This window comes from Sipha flava, unplaced genomic scaffold (assembly GCF_003268045.1).
Source record: "Sipha flava isolate LNK unplaced genomic scaffold, YSA_version1 3_pilon_pilon, whole genome shotgun sequence".
Classification (NCBI taxonomy): domain Eukaryota; kingdom Metazoa; phylum Arthropoda; class Insecta; order Hemiptera; family Aphididae; genus Sipha; species Sipha flava.
The window spans coordinates 2,699,660-2,721,090 of NW_020273108.1; the positions used below are offsets into that span (position 1 = coordinate 2,699,660).

General features: G+C 30.5%; 1 protein-coding gene across 1 annotated transcript in view; it reads left to right on the forward strand.

The window, feature by feature from the left end:
• The window catches only part of LOC112688641 (nephrin-like), a 576,118-nt gene that overhangs the window by 390,417 nt on the left and 164,270 nt on the right, over positions 1 to 21,431 (forward strand). The window contains exon 2 of the mRNA XM_025561937.1: positions 7,979 to 8,117. Within this exon, the coding sequence (XP_025417722.1) occupies positions 7,979 to 8,117 (139 nt within the window). The remainder of the gene's footprint in view (positions 1 to 7,978; positions 8,118 to 21,431) is intronic.

Below are 21,431 nucleotides of genomic sequence, written 5' to 3' on the forward strand. Positions count from 1 at the left end.
CTCTCACTCCCTCTCTCTTTATGTATATCTTTATGTGTGTATTACTCAGGTAGTAGTTGTTTTTGCGGAAAACATTAAACTTAAAAAAAAAACCTAAAAAAATATGTAGTAAAATATGCGTGAACCGTGTAAGTGACACACGTTCCACCAACCTAAAAGTGTAATATTAGTATAATATACCGACTAACGGTCGTTTGAGCAGTATTAAAAAAAATAATTATAATAATAAAAACTAAAAAACAAAAAAAAGGGCGGATATAACTAAAACGACCAAGTGTTACAGAATCGGTGGTTGGTACGCTCATCGGCACACCGGATGGGTACGGAGCGGGTGTGAGCGGACACGATAACCGTCGTGGTGATGACCGAGAAATACATTACGCGTGTGTTTGTGGTGCATGTTTTACACGGGAATCCGATTGAAAGCGATTGATATTTTCGGGCGACAATGCAATACATCGCGCTCGGCACGCACTCGTGGAAAAGTGGTTTTTTCGGTCGGACAAACGCGAGTCGTGTGCACGTTACTCGTGTATGCCGCGATCAGCGAGTGGGAACGTGGCAGGGGTAAGTTTGGTGTTCGTTCTTGGCACGTGGGGAAAAAGAGCTTGTCAAGGTACATTGTGAATTATGTACAGGCCGACGCCTTCTTCGCTCCAGGTCGCCCTGCGCCGAAACGGTTAGGTCGTCTCACTCCTGCCACCCTATTTCGCCGACCCCTCTATCTCGCCCCGTCTTCACCGCCGCCCAGGATCCACGCGAGGACGAGAAAAACCATTATAATGTTTGAATATTAAAAAACTGCCGGTAAAATGGTCCCGGGCTAATTAATATTTATGCTCAGAGGTTCAATATTATCTGACCTCCTCCCCGCTGCACCAACGGTAACCGCTTCAACCACCCGCGCCGCATTCCGCGTCTCAGCGCACGAAACCACTGCCGGTCGCCTTCTAAGGTACACCTTTTCGAATAATATCACGTTACCCCTCTCCGCATCACCATCAACGTATTTATTATTATTATTATTACTATTTTTTTTTCTTATAATAATATACACAATATTATCGCGTGTGCCTGCGTGTCCGAAACGTCAACACTTGCCCTGTAATCGTTCGTTTTTTCGTCGATCGCGCTTTCCAAACAAACTGATACGGTTTAATTATTGTTCGAAAAACCGCATCGGTACGGGATCATGCGAACACCTGCACGTCGCGTGCATAAAGTACGACACTAAAGAAACCGATGACGAAATTCGAACTTTTTCCGGAATCAGTTTCCCATATTATAATGTTTCCGATGCGATCGGCACGTAAACGTTTCAAGAACACACCTCTTCCATCGAACCGTTTAAAAACCACTTAAGCATTGAATGTGTTTTTCTATTTATGTTATTATTATATTCTTTTTTTTATATTCTAAAGATTTCATACTTCTACCACGGTTCTTGAAAACTACAATTTGAAAATCGGTTAACATATAATTTACTGCGTAATTTGATCAAACCAAATTAATTTAGTATACATTCTCGTATATTCATAGTAGATACTATGAGAGATCCGACTGATATAGATTTGTTTTTATCAAATATAAATAGAAATACTCGTATTTTTTGCTTTTATTAATTTGATAACTAGCCTAAAATCTAAAAGCTAACTAAAAAGTTGTAAACGGTATAATGAAAATAATGTAATCCGTCGTGTATTCGAATGCATTCATAGTTGTAATATGTTCCAACAACGAGTAGTGCATAATGAGTTTTCAAATGTTTTCTTTACATACGGTATTTGTTGTATGCAATTTCAACGAGAATATTTTCGACTCTAATATATGTGTAATATACTGCGGTACACAAGTGAATACTGGGTGAATTTTTAGTATACATTTAGTTGGTCAAGTCGTATACACTAGCAGCGGTTTCAAAGTTTAAATGACAAGTGTGATTTTCTTGTCATGATGATCTCATATTCGGTGATCCTAAAAGCTACCGCTGCCCAACCTATTGTTGATTTTTGCTATTGTATGTTTTACGATGTTTCTACTCCTTTCTGAGAAAATCTCATTTGACGTGTATGGTGTTAAATTTTAGAAAACTCTGAAAGAAGTTGTTTAAAGTTTCATCAAATGAGTATTAGGCTGACAAGATTTTACGACTTCGACCAGAATCGATTTACTAAATATCGACGAATTGTATTCAATTACAGACAGACGAAATATTTTTCAAATCTTGTATATTTATAAATGTATGAATATAAATCTCTAGCCTAGCATCGGATCGTATTACGTCGTTTAAATTAATAACATTAAATCTCCAAAATTCATCGCCATAAGATGTATATATACGTACAGAGAACATTATCGTGGATTAAAATTGGTTGTCCAGCTGATATTGTAAATAATAATTATTAATAATATTATTGTTTTGACGTACTCGCATTGATAATATTAGTCCGCACATACCCTGGAGCATTTTAATCTGGTGCAGGTAATCGGATGGGGGTTTAATTAAAATAAACACAATGCATCTCCAGCGTCCAGTCTTAATCAGAACGTATAAACAATATTATATACATATACATAAAGGAGGTGTCTATTTTGGAGTTAACGTATGACACACACACACACATGTGCATATAGGTACGTACATACAAATATTCACGTTGGAGTAATATTATATTAAAACTGTGAGCCGAACCCTGTGCTGTATTTGAGCCCTTACATGTCAATACAAACATATACTCCGTCCGTTTTAGCTGGTTAAAATTTCATACCACCCGCTTAACGTGGAACGTGTTCAATATTTACCCTTATTTTTACCCGTTGGATCTAGCGTACTCCTTATTAGAAATGTATCCGGTTTTTATAATTTTAGATCATAGTTTAGGTTTCGTATTTCTGTAGATTATTCGAGTTCAAATGTTTAATTACGTATTTAAAAGTTGCCAAACTTTGTAAAAAAATTAGACACTTATAAACATCGCATTTTGAGAGACCTAATTAAATAAACTATTTGATATCGAGAATGCTGGTGCTACGGTGCATTTATTATTTTGTATTCCGTCGTTTTGACATAGATGAGAAATATTAAGACCAAAAATACAATCACAGTTACAGTTAATATTTAATAATGAGTTGTGGTACAAGATTAGTTTCAGTGTGTTAATTTAGTGTTTAATTAATTATACAACTAGAAGCGAAATTAATTTCCGAAAAGTTGATTACAAGTTTTCATCGAAACATATTGGGTATATTTAGCACGATATGGTTTGAAGATGAATCAGTATCGAAGACGATTATGAGACGAAAGTCGCATTTATTTATATACCTATTAAAAACTATAAACGCGTTTTGCCGACAACGGTGATAATCAAAAGTTATGTAATCCAATGCGGAAACACAAAGTTTTAATACTATTTGTCGAAAACCAAAACCCCAAGAGGGATTTAAAATCGAGTGTTATGATCAGAGAAAAACAGTTAATTTTCTGAAACAATTGGTTTTTTTTCTTTCTTTCTATCATAGCTTGTTCCGTTTAATAGTAATAACATTTATGTTTGTCAGCATAGTTCGTAATTTCTTCGAAGAAAAATGAAACCGGCACAAATGTAACTTAACTTATATAACACTGAATATGAAACGCTAAACTATTATCCAACCACAGCACGAGAAAAAATAATAACGAAAACCACTTTTACGTAAGCGTGGATCCAGGGGAGTAGTAAGGGTGACCTTCCCCCTCGTTGGCCGTATTAAAATGTGTTATTTTAATTTGATGTACTGTTAAATTACATTATCTTGCGTAGTAACATTCTAATGTATTTTTATTATCACATATTTTCATGTTTTATTTTTATAACTTAAATTAATGAATATTCGATAAGAACAATATTATTGTAACCGTATGATCGACGACAACCGTTAGCCGGCCAGCCCCAGCCGACACATAGAGTATACTCATTTATAATCCACCCCTCCCGTTATGGTAGGTTGGATCCGCGCCTGCTTTTGCGAATACACCGAGAAAACACAAAGCATACAGTTCTACTAGTTATGCGTGAGTCACGTAATTTTCACGTGATTACCTATACATTCTTACCAAGTAAAAATAATGATATTTCCATTTTTCGGTGAAAATGAGTAAAATTTATTTACGTAGTACATATTCTAAATAATATCGCAAACATTTTTTACAATGGTACAGGGCCGGATTGGCCCGGTGAGTTACCGAGCAAAAGTCGGTGGGCCCCGACAATGTTTGGCCTTTTAAGTTGTGAAAAGCCGCTAACAGAAAATATTAATAGTTCAAAATTGAAGATAAGTGCATCTATTAAAATATGGGATTAAAAAAATTTGGACAAGGGCCACCAGTTATTAAGTGAGCCGGTAACATACAGAAAACTCGGTGGGCCGAATTTGTCCAATCCGGCCTTGTCACGGTAAGCTATTGGAGCAAATCACTAAATACAGTTTATATGAACTAATCAGATCATTAAATAGTGTTTTGATAATGAAACTCTGTCATCGAAAGTACCATATTATTTTATGCGATCGATCAAAATTTTTTAGTTTTTTCTTTTTATGGTTATTTTAAATTTCTCTTATTTTGTGAATAACTTATTAATGAATTATAGAGAATGTGTTACAGAATGAACATAAAGATTGATCGCACGTTATGACTTAAGAAATATGAAGTAAATTATTATATGGTTAAAATTATGATTTGAATTTTAATATTATAGCTATATATTATTTTATTTTATTTTATTAAAGTATAATTTAATTTTGGTAAACAAGTATGTAAATGGTCAAATTACGGTTTATTTTTAGATGTTTTTTTTTTTTTTTTGATTTTGAATGCTTAATATTTCTTTTAAAGAACCACATAAATATTTACTAAATTTGACTGTTCTACTATACATAAAAAACACGTTTAAGTTATTATCTAAAAAATAAAATTAAAAAATAATAATAAAAATAATAAATAATAAAATTTTTAACGTAAATAAGTGTAATGAACTAAAATTTAATAAATTCTCTAATCGGACAATAAAATAATGAAAAATTAATAATAATACCCTATGGATTACAATTCGTACTTAATATATAACAATACTATAATAATGCTTGACGTATATTCATTGGAAAGTCTGTATTTGTTTAACGAGTCTATTTTAATCCACGGTTGAACTTATTGTTTTTGTAATTTCAACTGTTAATTAAAAAATATAAACAATACATCCGGTGGTTAATCCTATATAAACATAAAATGTTGCAGCAAATATGACGGGAGAATGAACCCGCGTTATATTAAAGTGATAATTTATTCTCACTAACAGATTGTTTACTCACTTTGTGTACGTTAATAAGATATTGAACAATATTGCCGCGTAATAAGTCTAATATATCGAATGATAAGAATAAAAACTATAAATACCGACGGCGCAGTGCATATGCAATTCTGGTACATAAATACAGTGAGAATAGAACGTACTTAATCAATATTATGAACGCGCTATCGACCCATATTATAGTAATACTATTATTACTAAGGCTAGGATTTATATGAATTACCATGTTTTTCCTCAAGTCTAAATTTATCGGTATACAATATGTTCTCGATTCGGCGTACTGTCGATTAAATGGAACTCTTTTTTATTTTCATATTTTTACATGTTTTGCATACGAGTATAATTACATTTTTATAGATTTTGAGAATATTGTTAATTTTGTTAATTTTTAAACTTTTCAAGTTTTTATAATATTGTTTATTTTAAATTATATTTATTTAATGAACGTTTACTTTTCGAATCGTCGTAAATATACTACATATATAATCTTATCATGGTCGGACGATCGATATAATTATCCACATATTATTTAACGACGTACTTATTAGATTTCTGCACGGGCCAAATAATAATGGTAATCATTTATCACCATCGATTTTGTAATGAACAGATACGTTGACCTGTTAATAAAATCAGTTGCGGTTGCGTGGACGCAGCCACTAGACGTCGCACTAATCGTTTTTATTCAACTTGATGGGAATAGATTTTCAGCGCTATAGAACCACGATTAATAGCTATTGTTTCTATTGTTAAAAACTTGTTTTTATCAAGTTGGATTCGTACGATTGCGGCAACGTCTTGTGGCTGTTGCCAATTTTAACAATAGTATGGCGTGCTCGTGCTCTGTGTTATTGTAAAATCACCACTATATTACTGTGTATCATTATTGTGCCCCCTCCGTCAACGTTGTCGCGTAACCTAACCAGATGCTGACGTATATTACAAAAAACAACGAAGATAATGATGCTGATGATTGTCGCCATATCAAGTCTAAATTTTAGCTGGAAGTGAAAATGTCCTCATGTACCGATCTACATACTTAACTGTTCAACCGATATAATATACAGAACAAGATATTCGGTGTTCAGATTATCAACGGATGTCTGACAACGACATGATGATTAAGATTTCGTTTCTGTTTTGTACCTCACAATCGTGCAAATATAGCCGAATCAAGCGAATCGATTTCGGTTGTTGAACAACTAATATAAAGTCTTATATCTTTCCGTAATATTAATGTTACTCTATTTTTCTCGACCGCACATGGTAACTTTTATTGAAACAATGTTTTCGAATCTTGTACGCAGTAAGAGTCAAACGTGTAAAATAAGTTTTTGGAAATTTATTTTTATCCAGTTGTATGGACGTACCGTCAGACAATTATTTAAAAAGTAATAAATGCAACTAAATATAAAATACTGGTTGTATTTCAAAAGTATATAATTTAAATAAATTCGAGAATTTATTACGCGCCAAAAATAAAAGTATAAAAACTTCAATAAATTCTATTTATCCTGGCAGTTTACTTATTTTTGATATGATTTATAAGTGCAGAAAATATCTCGAAATTACGTTGGAAGTATTTAAAGTGATACCCTTTTAAGCATCACCACCCCTTATACACAAAAACTGTATCATCAGTTATGTATACGATGATAGTTCGATAAAATGAAATAATATTGTCAACATGTTATGATATTCCTATAAATGTGGAATAACAATAAGAATAATGTAACATCAATGCATTCGTTTTATTAAAATTGATGCGTCTATTATTGCAGCCTTCAGACCGTACTTATTTGTATTCTATGCTAAATTTGATTGAAGCTACTATATTGTTTTATCAGTGATCATTTGAGATTATACCATCCGATGTTTCTCTATATTCATTTCACACCGTACAAACGATGATTAATAAAAGCGATTTTCAAACGTAAAATATTATCATAACATATTTCTGTATAATATATATTATAGAATTGAAAAAAATAAAAATTTGGTATTTAAAAAAAAAAAATTATTTGTTTATCTCTAAATTATAAATAATCATATATCACATTTAAAATTTTCTATTTTGAAGTCACCTAATATAGATTTTTGACTGTAGTTAAAAAATGAAGGATTTGTTCTCCATTTTTTAACGAGTATAAAATATATTTACATTGATTCACTTGTATGCTTTCCCTTACGTAATGTTTCTATTAAATGGTTTTAGTAATTTCAATAAGTCACTCATATTCTTGAACTCACCAGACGTTATAAACCGATAGTAAATATTTTCGTTTCATCTCACAATACTATTATTTACATTTTTATGATCTACACCATTTTATCGACCGTTTTCGTCATGATGCCGTTAATATTAACGTCCGTCGACTATATATATAGTTTTGAGTCTGGATGTTGTGATATTTTCCATAATTATCGTTTGTTAAAAAAGAAGTACCGATATCGTATCGAATGATCAACGTCGTGAGATCTATTGTTAATCATTAGAGCGTCTGATAATACATGTATACGTACGTCGCACCACAGGTTCTTGTATCGTGCTTACCATGTTTTCGTTTACGTTTTTTTTTTTTGCAAAATATTGATTTTTCACGTTTGTTAATTATTTTTTTCTTTTTCTACAGGTCCGATACGTCAGATATTCGCTGTCGTTCACGGGACGGCGTCGTTACCATGCGACATCGCACCACCAATACCGCATGAACCCTTGGACACAGTGATCCTAGTAGTCTGGTACAGATATGAAAAAACGGCGATTTACAGGTATGTGTTGTTAGTCCATTGCATGTTGTATTAATGATCATTACGTGGTCGTAGCGATCCAATTGGTAATGTCAAATATTGTCGAACGTATAAATGTAAACAAACAACATAAATCAATGTAACGTTTGAAATAAATATCGTTGAGCTGTATCAAGACGAATTTATCTAAATAATCAAGTTAGATATAAATACTGCTTCCTTGACTTATTATTATCGAGACATATTAGACACTAGTTATCTGATTGTTTGATTATCGTCTAAAATGGTCCATATACCTATCCGGATAATTTTATCTAGATAAATAAATAATTTCTAGTATTGATTGATTTGTTAGTACTGTTAGTTTTTCATTTTATCTTACGAGTTTCGATGGTGATCCAATGTAGGTTCGCTCTGTCAATTGACCTACAGAATGTTAGTAAAGTAAATTCGAACGAATGTGTTTAATAACAAAAATGTATAAAACGTGTAAGTATCGAAAGAAAATTTTGATGGCGACGTTACAATAAAAAAAGTCAGTGCAGAACGATAAAACGGTAATACATCTAACTCGTTCAACAGATTGGAGCACGGAATTTCGAATCGTCGTTCAAACTTCTTTGTGGCTTACACGCCAATTAACAGCAATGGTAAAATTATTATTGTGCTATTATTTTCTTAGATTTGAAAATATTATATTATATTAAACTATTTCCTATTACGACATGGTTATACACGTTTTAATGTGACTTATATTAAACTGGATTTATTGTTATTGATATTGCTTTATACTAAAATATCCAATGCAAGCGTTACAAAAAAAAGAACCACTCAACAATTATGCGATATCGTCTGGTCTTAGTACGGCGCATAAACGTCGAACGGATTAATTCTTCATCACAATAGTATATAAAAATATAATAATAATATAATAATCCGTCTACGATAGTAAATCGAATGGAATTATTTTTGTGTAAACGATGTAACCACGGCTTATATATTATTACTATATGTCTGTGAATCGCATTGGAAATTCGCAAATATCTTTATCATCCGAAGATTTTTTCAACGATTCTGATTATGCCTTAGACAATTTCAGGGGAATATGATTTTTCTATTCCTTTTCACATTTTATTCACTTATCCGAAAAAATATGTATCATTACGTTATCCCTAATGGTTTTCATCGAACCATACTCAATTTGAATGTAATGCGATTCTCGCAATTCAATATACAATTATAATATAATTGATTCAATGATTATTATTCTTTTGAGTTACGATGAAAACAAAAACGCAATGCTATTGAAAACCGGTGTGACCGGAATTATTTACCCCCGTGAAATTTTTACTGGGGGAGTAAAATTTCACTAGTGAATTTTTATCAGGAGAGTAAAATTGTATGCGGTAAAAATTTTTAATATTTCCTAATATATTATTCCTAATGACATTTTTTTACTCTCCAGTAATTATTATCTGGTGAAATGTTACCCCTAGGTAAAATATTTACGGCTAAAATTTTATTAGATAATAGTTACTGGGGAGGGAAAAGGGGAAAAATTTCATGATGATATTTTCTATTTTTTTCTAATTGTTTTAATAATAATAATAAAAATATGTCCAGCCGTCAAGGTTAAGATAACATAGCAATAACTTTGTAAAATTTATTTTATTTACGACTCAAATATACATAATATAAAGAACAATAGGTAATTTAAATTAAAAATAAAAATAATAAAAATAATAAAACACATAAATTGATAAAAATTATATTTAGTTTACAGTAAAAGATAATTGAACCTTATACTTGTTTTTATAAATTAAATACCTAATGCGTGCAATAGTAATTTTTTAACTAATTGCAATTTTCATTTTCATTTTTTTTTTTTGTCAATTGTACATTTATATAATTATTTTTATGTAAATTTATATTTTCCAAACATACAGCAAATCATTATTAATATAATAATAAATTCATTATTAAGTTTTTTTATAGTCTTATATATTATAATATTTTTGTTTAAAATATAATATAAGAGAATAATAAAGAAACAAAATACTTATAATGTGTAAGATGATTTAAAAAAAAAAAAATAATTTTATTTATAAACATCCAAAAAATTTTTTATCAAAACATATATAGGTACCGTATTAAACTATTCACGACGAACTGTTCACAATGAAGACAAATTCGGGAATGAAAAAATAATCTAAATTTTGTGTAATCAATCTTAAAATCTGGTTATATAATTTTTTCTCTATACTCTACGAGATTTACAATATAATTATCATTTGTTTATTTTACATTTACTAATAATATTTCAACGTATATGTCTTGTATGTATCTAACAATAGAAATTCCTGGTAAAAATGTCTAAGGATAAAATATCCACGATTAAAATATCAAGACAAAAATAATGAATTCGTATTAAAATATTATTATATAAAATCAACCATATCATAATTTATAATAATGTACCAGGTACAAAACTACAAATATACGAAAATATATTTATTTTTTATTTCTATAACCAATATCAAATATAGAAGCCAGGAGGTTGCAACCAAAAGTGCCCTTTGGCCTAGTCAATTTGAAACAGCAATAGCAAAACAGCTCTTCCGCAAAACTATTTTAATTTTTAAATAAATAATTGTATATTTCACAATATGTAAGTTGAAACCCATAGGCAAAGTCATATCTTGATTATGCCGTAATTTAGACGCGCTAAGAATACATCCATTAATGAAACTGTCATGGCATATAATAATATTTAAGATTTAATGTCAGATTAATATCAATGGTTTGTTTTAATGTCAATAAAATCTTTTAAATACCTCCATATTTATATAGAATTAATAACTAGAGATATAAAAAAATACATATTAATCTCATATTTTATATAGGTACAAACAAACTTCAAAAGTTGTTGAAATTTAGTGATTTATTGTAAGATAATACAATGAGGGAACAATGTGTAATTAAGTACAGCAAAACTTACCGAAACAGACACCACCAAGTATTGAAAGATTTAGCTAATTAAGCATTTTAGTTTTTTTTTTTTTGTATTATATGGGCATAGAAAGCTATATATAATTAGAAATTACTATAATATATTAAACACAAACACACACTCACACGTATGGTTGGCAAGAAAAACAATTAACAAACCGTGCAGCATAAGAACGTTAAAGATTGCTGATTACCTATAATATCTTTGATTTACAATGCGACATTGGAATAACATACGGATAACATGGGTTAAACTACTGCAAAAGGTTTTTGTGAAAAAATAGAGTATAATTGCAAATATATTGAATGGTTATTATATTATAGTATATTTCTATTTAATTAATTACTTATATTAATACATTTCAAAGACAAAATTTGTGGGAGGTAATTATTCACTAGTGAAATTTTACCCTAGTGTATTAAAAACATCGGTAAAATTTCATTAGTGAATTTTTACCGGGGAGGGGGGGGGTAAAGTTTTATGCGGTAAATAAGCGCGGGTACACCGGTATGTCGTACATTTTACTTTTAATTCTCAGTTTTTTTTTTTTTTTCAATTATTTCGAATATTGTTAAGAAATTTAAAAAATTACCTGAATATATCAACTAGAACCCATTTTCTATATTTTATATTTTATTTGGTGATGATTGGAACAATCCTTCTGATCGAAAAAGTGTATACACTGTTGCGGACGTACATAAATGTAGGTCCTTACGACTCGTACGACATGGATGGGACCACGTAGATCATAAATAGTAGAGATCAAGAAAATGATTATTATTAACATAATATTCGCATTCGTATGAATAGAAAGGAATTTTAGTTAAAAGTCAGAAGGTAAACAAGAACATATATTTTATGTGAATCGCATGGTTACATTTAGAAATGTAATTGGGAAAAAGTCGCGACAAATATGAAAGATGTGCGAATGGCAATATTAGCGAGGTCATCTAGGTGATAAATAACGAACTAGTGACAAATTATTTAAGATAGTTGAAAACAACTATCGCCCAGCGCGGCACGTTTGATCCTCACCAAACCTAAGTATATAAGGGGGTTGGGAACAGACCAATATTCAGATGTAGTTTATACGAGTAGTCGCAAGCACCTTCACGCCAGATCATTTCTTAATTATTGTTTTTGTACTTAGAAAAATTCTTAAATAAACAGTTAAATTATATTTGAGTATTTTTATTTGAAATATTATCCTAAAAACTTAACCATCGTTACGATTGAACGACGGCACGCAACAACACATATAAAAAAAAAAAAAAATAAACACTGCAAAATTACGGTAAAACCAATACATTCCTCGTTTCACCCGGAAAATTAAGAACAATAGATATCGATGATTTAAAACACATCATATAAACATTGTAAAATCTAGAATATTAGTATAATAATACACATGATATTGAAATGGATAGTGTATTGTATATTGTTTAGTGTGAAAATGTAATTTCATAAACAATACATTTGGTTATTAAGTAATAAAAGCGAACAAACACATGTGTACATTTTATGTACTATAAATTGTATCATACTCGTATACATATTTTTACGCATTCTAATGGAGCGTATCAAACGGACGGTAAATCTATATTTATAAAATAGAATCGACAGTGCTACAACGAATCAGCGTTATGGGTGCATGAGGGCATGAGAAAATATGGATGTTTTTAAATCGTCCCCTGTTATACCATAGTTATGGTTTTCAAAAAGCAAATTAATCAGGTGCATTAAGGTGTACAGCGCTACTTCGCTTAGGTTTAGTTGAGTCTGCATGCGAATATCATGTTATCGGTCCTATTCCTGTGGCACGTTTTTGATTTACATAATAGTTGACGATTGTTGTAACTCAAATAATTACTATTAAAATTCGTCATTCGTTTTCCTTAATCTCGGTGATTTCTGCTTGCCTTTCATTTGAATATACACCTGAAAAGGTTTTAACGACGGAACAAACCGATAAGTATTTGAATGATAAAACGCGACCGATTATTATATCGTAATGCCGCAACTAAGGTAAAGTTGATTGAAATTGTAAAAAAATTATTTCGCGTTTTATGACCGTACGCGAACCACGGCATATCGGTGTATTGTTCTAAGTAGTTTTTAGATTTATTAAACACCCGACGTCCCAACAAATTCGAAGGTTTAAGATGCGTTTTTAAATTGAAATGTACGGTACGACGAGTATATAGTTACGTTGTATGTGTGTATATATGATTATATAAAAAAAAAGCCGTTTGTTTCGCGCATAACGATAATACTATGCGAATATTATCTCAATTAGGATTCGGGACGGAGAACTTGGGGGAGCCGCGCCGTAATGGCACGCGAGCCACCTGCATTAATGTAGACCGAGAACGGCAGCGCGTGGAGCCATGGGAATTGTATATGGCTAAGACCACCTTCACCGACAACGACGACGAGGGCTCTGACGCTATGCCCACCACCAGCAGAACGGGTTAAAAGCACTCGAGACGTTGTGTACGCGAAAGCACATAAACACACACTCGTACATGAACAAACACACACACAAACGCACTGGAACAAGCACACGCAAATACGCGCACAAATTATAAAACTACTGTAATTCAGAAATTAGTATAATTTTAGTTGCCACCGTTCGGGTTAACGCTTACATTACCCGCGCTCTGTTCACAAGTATGGTCATTTTGTCGTGACACGATTCCGTTATGAGTTTTCGTTTGAACCAAACGTTACGATCGATTCAACATTCGCCGATGAATCGCGCGCGCTCGCGTGCATAAATTAAAAAAAAAAAAAATTGTTGCGGTTCCCAAAACCAGTTGCATTACGATTCCGGTTGATTTGGAGTGTCACTTCTCGCCTCGCGCTGCGCAAAAGCACACACGGTGATTTTCATCGAAATGGTTTCGCGTCGTATGGAAATCGCACCGGACGTCGTGCTCCTCTCGTTGTGTCCGTCATCCACGTACGGATCACATCCACTTACGGGGTCGCGCGCGATCGCGTGGTCGCACGGACAACGTGTCGCGTAACAATAATGTAATAATACGATATCGTTAACGTTGGCGGCCGTCGAAAAGTGCGACATTATGAATGTAGAACACGGTATTTCGACTTTTTTTTCACCCTCCCGTTTCGTTATTAACAAAACGTATCTTTTGTGATTGCACGTTTTCAATAAATAAAAGTGCCGTGGATATTTCAATTTCTATTAAAAATACATAACATGAAACATATTAATATTATTTCACGCACGGAAAATATCGTCAGAAAATGTTTGGTAAAAGCTTGCGACGTTTTTTTTTATTTCCCGGGGACGACGACGATCCCTTTTGTGCGGACGATCCTTTCTCCTGGTCTTACGAACGCGTCGATATCGTGCATAAGATTAACGGTCCGATCAGTAGACGCACGCGTACCCCGTCCGGATACCCAACTGATTTATTTCGAGTCTCCAACCCGTTGTGTCGGACGGGTTATTGTGTTCTCCGTTCGCGGACCTGATATATTATAATATTTTTATTTTTTTTTTTTTCTAAAATGTGTCGGGCATGTGACTATTAATCAGTGTTCGCGATCGCTGGGCACTCGTGCGCGCGGTATCGTGTTTTACGTTTCAACTAAAAAATGTATTCATTGATTAGATTCTACTACCGCGTTAACACTATTTCCATCATCCGTGTCGCATTACTCCCGTTTATACACACGTACCGTTACACGTGTCATCGACTACGATTTATGTGTCTTTACTGATTTTTACCGTTATTCGATCCGGTAGCACGTTAAAAGAGTATTATTAATTGTAATAACACGCAGATCAACATGATATTCTTATTTATGTGAAAATATATGTGGCTGACATTTTGGACGTATAAACTCACAAATTAACGGACCGATTTTCACGTGATTCTTCCCAATACTGTCCATGTGTCCCGATATGCTTTTCGAATCCACCGAAACCCTTGGATAGCTCCACTTTACCTCCTCAACAAACTGGCTTTTAGGTATTTTATTTAAAAATATTTATTTATATATATATATATATATTACTGTGCGGTAACCAGCATCAATAAAGAATAAAAATGGTTACCGTGGTATTCAACAATAAATCTATATTTTAATCGTTTATATACCAAGTACTTATATGCTTCATTTTTATTTTGAAAAAGGTAAATAAATATTATCCAAGTTGTTGGAAAAAATTATAATTAGTGATTATTAATAACAATAAAATTAATCATACTGTTTAACTTGTCAACTTTAAGCGTAACGTTTGATTATAAATTGGTTCTTATTAATTTCTAGAAACAGTGCACCTTATACTTATTTTAGTTTAAATATTATTTATATGAATATAACGATATTGTGAGTATGGTCATTATGATAAATTAAAATATTTATATTTATTTACGTATTATTTTAATACAACGTGTACTAATCACTTTTAACTCATTATTTAAAAAAAAAAAAAAAAAAAAAAAAAAGAACATAATAAATCAAAACTTATATATGAACGATTCAGGAAGAAATTATTTTGAAAATTTAATGTGTGCATCTTGTTTCAGTGTAAGAGCTTTTAACTTAAAACATTTGTATGTACGTGACATGGATGATAAGACCTGTGCAAATTCTCAAATTAAAATTCAAAATAAAAGACTAAAATATTATGCGATTGTAAAGATCACGGGGATTTAATAAGAAGGAAAAATGTTTGCAAGAAATGTTGTTTTAAATCACAAATAATGAAAATATTTAAAACTCTGTTAGGTAAAATTGTCCCAAGAGTCTCATAAAACAAAAGAAGAAACTATACGTTTTCAACGGTATATCTAATTTATAATTACAGTCTATTCTATATTTTGTGAGATATTTTCGAAAACTACCTAATTTAATTCAAGAGCTGTTGTAAAATAAAACTGTAATCTGTTCATTGCATTAAAATAAAAATTTGATACATATAAACAACTTATATCACAATACAATCTCGGCGAGTTATACAAACGAAATATTTTCGCTATCGAACATTAAATTCGAAATTATTTTTATTACCTATTATATAGACTTTAATTTTCTATTTTTGTGCTCGTGTATTAATTTAATATAATAAATATTATATCTTAATAATATTATTATATTTTTTATATTTATTTTAGATATAATTAAAAAAAAATATTAATAAACAGATTACCTTACACTTTACACTGTATGGAAATAAATATAAATATTAAACATAATAAGTGAAAATCGTACGTAAAACTCACTAAAAAGGTTTCGTAATAATATTTTCAATAACACTAAAAAATTTAGAATGATGACCGTACCCTACCATCGTTTCCTTGGTTAATTCGCGTCTCTATCCACCGAAGATGTAAAATATGTGATAACATTTCGATTGTCGATCGAAAATGTTTGTATATCCGACCGTGAATAAATACATAATTCGATTCGATTCATTAAATAAATTTGAAAATATATTTTAACGCAGTATTGTCGTATTCAATTAGGTACAGTTCCAACGATAGTGAAACGATTTTTTTTTCATCCGTCGTTCACACGAAATCGGGGAAAAAATATTGAACCGTGTATATATAAATATTACAGTATCTAAATATGTTTTCATTTTAGCTAGAATGATATATAAATGGATTATCCGCCCATTGTACATACTATTAGAAAACCGAAACGACCAAAAACAATTTTCAACCATACAATACCATCGACACGGGATATGTAGTGATGGCAGGTTATAGCTATATTTATCAATTAAAATTTCATTCCTATCCGTTCGGCCACACGGTCAATTGGAAATCGAAGAACATCGAGCAATAACTAATACATGAACGACCCTCTCGATTAATCGTGTAAAACCGTTTTTGTGCGTGCATCGCATTCGCCTGCTCGAAGTCGATTTTCGGCGAATACAAAAACTCGTATTTTGACATTCATCAATGATTTACGCAATAACAATTATTTTATCAATTGACGCAATGAAAAAAGTGTGTAGCAAGGACATAAAATAATTTTCTATAAATATTATTACTGTCAATGGCTCTTTCATGTTGTTATATTTTTTGTTTATCGAATGTGAGGTCACCGAAAAATATATGAAAAAAATAAAAATAAATTTAACTGATCTATCTAACTGGACTTAGTTTGTAATGATAACAATGCCATTTCTTTCTTTTAAAGTTCGTTTTTACGATTGTTATAATAACCATGGAAACAGTTATGATTTTTTACGGTAAAAACTTATTAATTGTTATGTGCTGTGGCATGAAGATCTTGAATCATGTGCGAAGAGTGTATAATGGAACTACTTTATCAGACTGGAACCCGATTGAGCACTATTGATCTTTTTCGTAACCCGATAGAGCACGATGGCAACCAAACAATAGGAACCAAAAAAAGAACCCAAAAACCACACGATTGAGCACGAAAATGGGCGCGACGTTGCCGCTTTGTACCCTAGAATTATTCGGTGCACCGTATAACTGTGCATTTAAGATTTTTTTATAATTATTATATATATCAATTATAGATTTGTAACGATTATTTCATAATATAAAATTTTTACGGCTTAGGTTTCCTAAAAAAAATAACTCTTCAGTAGAAAAACGACAAGACACCTTTTTTTTCGCATTTTTTGTAGTGTTGGTGTATAGATCTCGGTGCGTCCATATTATTATAACAAAATAATATACATTTAAATATAATTATTTATAATTAAAAATCTTTTATTGGATTTTAATCACATATTATAATTACACTATTTCTTTGCTAAAAAATAGCACTCATACAATTGTCATGAAAAAGGTAATCATTTAAATTTTTTTCCCTAAATATATATTTCCAATTTTCAATAAGTATTTAAGTAGGTTGTAAGCATTTTTAAATTCAGAGTACTCAGGATAAGTCTTTATAGCAATATTTTAACGTACAGTAAAGTCAAGGTGCACCCGATAGTTTTCGAAATATCGCGCCATAACTTTACTGCGCGACACTCGTGTGTTGTGCTTTATTAATTTTAATGTACTTTAACAAAATGCACAGTAAAATTACGGCTCGGTAAAATAACATTAGTGTGTTGCCAGTTTAATAGTTTTCAATCTGGCAACGTTTTATACAATATATTTTTTTTACCGTGCTCAATCGGATCATCAAAAAGGTCGGCTGATAACGACCGTGTTCAATCGGGTATCACCACTTTATCATTGATACAATTGTTATTTTACAAGAAGTTTGTTGGTCGTACGAATTCAATTTAGAAATATGTTTACAATCTTTGACGATACTGAGTTTGTAACATTAGAATTAGAAATTATAATCATATGCGTTTCAGATTAAATAAATATCGTTTAGATTAGTTATTTGTTGTTTGATTATCGGTGCAACACGATATTGGGCCAAGATCCCTTTTTACTTGATAAAATCATAACATAATTGCGCATCAAATTATGTGTAGATATATATATATATTATATATAATAATTTATGTACAATACTTACTTTCTATCATTTGCATATACATGCACTTAAACTAATAATTCACAAAATGCACTTTTTCAAATCGAAAAGAAAAAATGATTGAGCTAATGATAGTTATAATAATAATATCAACTAACAGTGTTGGGAATAGATAATACGTCCAAATTCATCTAGATAAAGATAAAAGATAATTTCATTTTTATCTAGATAAAAAAAAAATATTTTTAAAAAATGTTATTTTTTGGTCAATATTTCATATTCTAATAATATCTATGAAGACTCAATTACAATCATTATTATCAATAGCTACTTAGGTGTTTAATGTCTATTGTAGTAATGTAGTGTACCATTAAGCAGTATTTATGTATAATGTACAATATTTATTGATAGTTAATCATTAAAATGTTATACAATAAAAAAAAAAAAAAAAATGAAAATTGCTGTTTGTATCAGGATGAATATACAATACATAAAAAATTATTTTACGTTAACAACATTGTTTTTCATATACTATTAATTTTATGTATTTTATTATTCTATAAGTAGTTACGACTTTACGGGTTCCAAGAGTGAAGTAATGATTATTCAGCGTATAAGTGACATGTGTATACTAAAATCAAATACCTACTATATTTGGAACTTCTGTGGAAAAATAAAAATTAAGTTTAAAAATACCAAAAATATTATCTCGACATGAAATTACAAACAAAATATCATACCAAGAAATAATAATTACTTATTACTAATACATGAATTAGGATTATGAATACAAAATCTATATGTATAAAAGAAAATCAGGTTAGTTACAGAATTTATAATTCAAGAACAGCTGGACCGATTTTGATGATCTCTGATTTGTTGGATTCGTCTCTGTACAAAAATAAAAATAATTCTGATCTTTACAAGAATACAGATAATAATCTAGATAAAATTTTCTAGAGAAGTGAAAATGTTATCTCAGATTAGTAATTAGATAACTTAGCGTTATTTATCTAGATAAGATAAAAGATGACAAAAAAATCTATCTAGATAATTTATCTAGATAAATTTATCTTGATAAGTCCCAACAATGTCGAATAATGACTATCAGTTAAGAAAAAAATACAATTTTTAATAAAAAAAAATTTCAATTGTTGACCATATCAACATATATATTTAGCATACATGTAATTTAGAAAAAAAACAATTTTTAACCAAGCCAACCATGATAATTTGTTGAAAGTTCTAAGCCTGTAATAATTGGGAAGATAAATTGTGAATTAATAGATAATAAGTTTGAGTGCATGTATATGAGAATTATATGTAGAAAGTATATATTGTATACATTACTTTATTTTATACATAAATTATTACACACACACACACACACACACACACACACACACACACACACACACACTCACACATATATATACACATATTATTATTTGGTGCGCAATGGTGCTGTGATTTTATTAGGTAAAAAGGGATCGGTGCGTAATCGTGTTGCAGCCTTTGATTATAGTTATATAAATTATGTGAATAGTACGATGAGTTAATAATTATTTATAATACGCGTAAAAATAAATGTTATAGTAAAATACCGTTATTAAATTTTGTATTACCGTTGGTTTACACAAGTCATTTATATCGTTCCGATGGGCATGAGTTATTGTCTCTATTGATTTTTGATGAATAACATGGACAGACAAAGAAATGGACGAATAATTGTATTTGTAAAGTATACCGCAATAATGTAATAATAAAACAATAGTATCCAAAGCTTGTGTTTAATGGCGTTTAAATCCAATTAAATCTATAGCTGAATGAAAAAAAAAAAAGATTAATGAATTTTTTACTATTTTCGTGTAAGAGTCACGCATAGAACAGAATAGATTATTGTAGTTGACTAAATTCAACGTGATCAGGTAGTATAATACGGCGTTGAGCGATAAATTGCAAATTTTGACGCAAATATCTGACTTTACCATCTCGTTGCACGCGTACTAAGAAACGAATTTCAACGCTGAAGACAAAAATAATATTAAAATATATTATGACGCCCTGGTGCGCACGACGGTGATTTCAAAATGACATCACGTGCGTTATCATTTGGTTCGATTTGATAAGTGGTTCACAATTTTTTCTTTTCCCCATAGATTTTCAAAAATCTAACGTCTCCTCCCTCATACCTGGAAATAAATAATAAATATAACATTAAGCTCTCCTCTGCATGTCTGTCGATATTTCTCAATTTTATTTATGAGTTTTAATCTCACAGATTGAAAAATATGCGCGATTATTTGATCGAAAAAAAAAAAAATTCTTAATTTCATCGTCACCATATTCCACCCGCGCAGTACCTATACCTCCCGAATCACGGGTAAGAAATTACTATTAGAAATCATTGTAATTGTATAATTTTTTTTTTAAACATTACTATATAATGCTCAAATAACAGAAAAAAATGTTTGGTTTTTTTTTTTTTTTTTAAAAAGCTTAAGTTTTCTAGACCTGATGCCATAGGCATCATTGGGAATATATGGATACTCATTTTAAACTTAAAAAAAAATAATTTTATTTCATTGAAAATATAAAAAATTAATTATAGCTCTTGCTACATCATATGGTTAACATTTTATTTTTATACTAATAAAACACTTATAAAATTAATAAAAAAAAATTATTTATCTAATAAAAAATATTTTTTTTTTGTATAAAATATATAAAACTTCACATTTTTAACAAATTTCTGGTTATCACAATGTAACTTAATATTATTAATATAAAAAAATAAATAAATAGTAACCTGAATTTATAAATTAAAATAAAAACATAACCTTTTAATAAATATATAACAATAT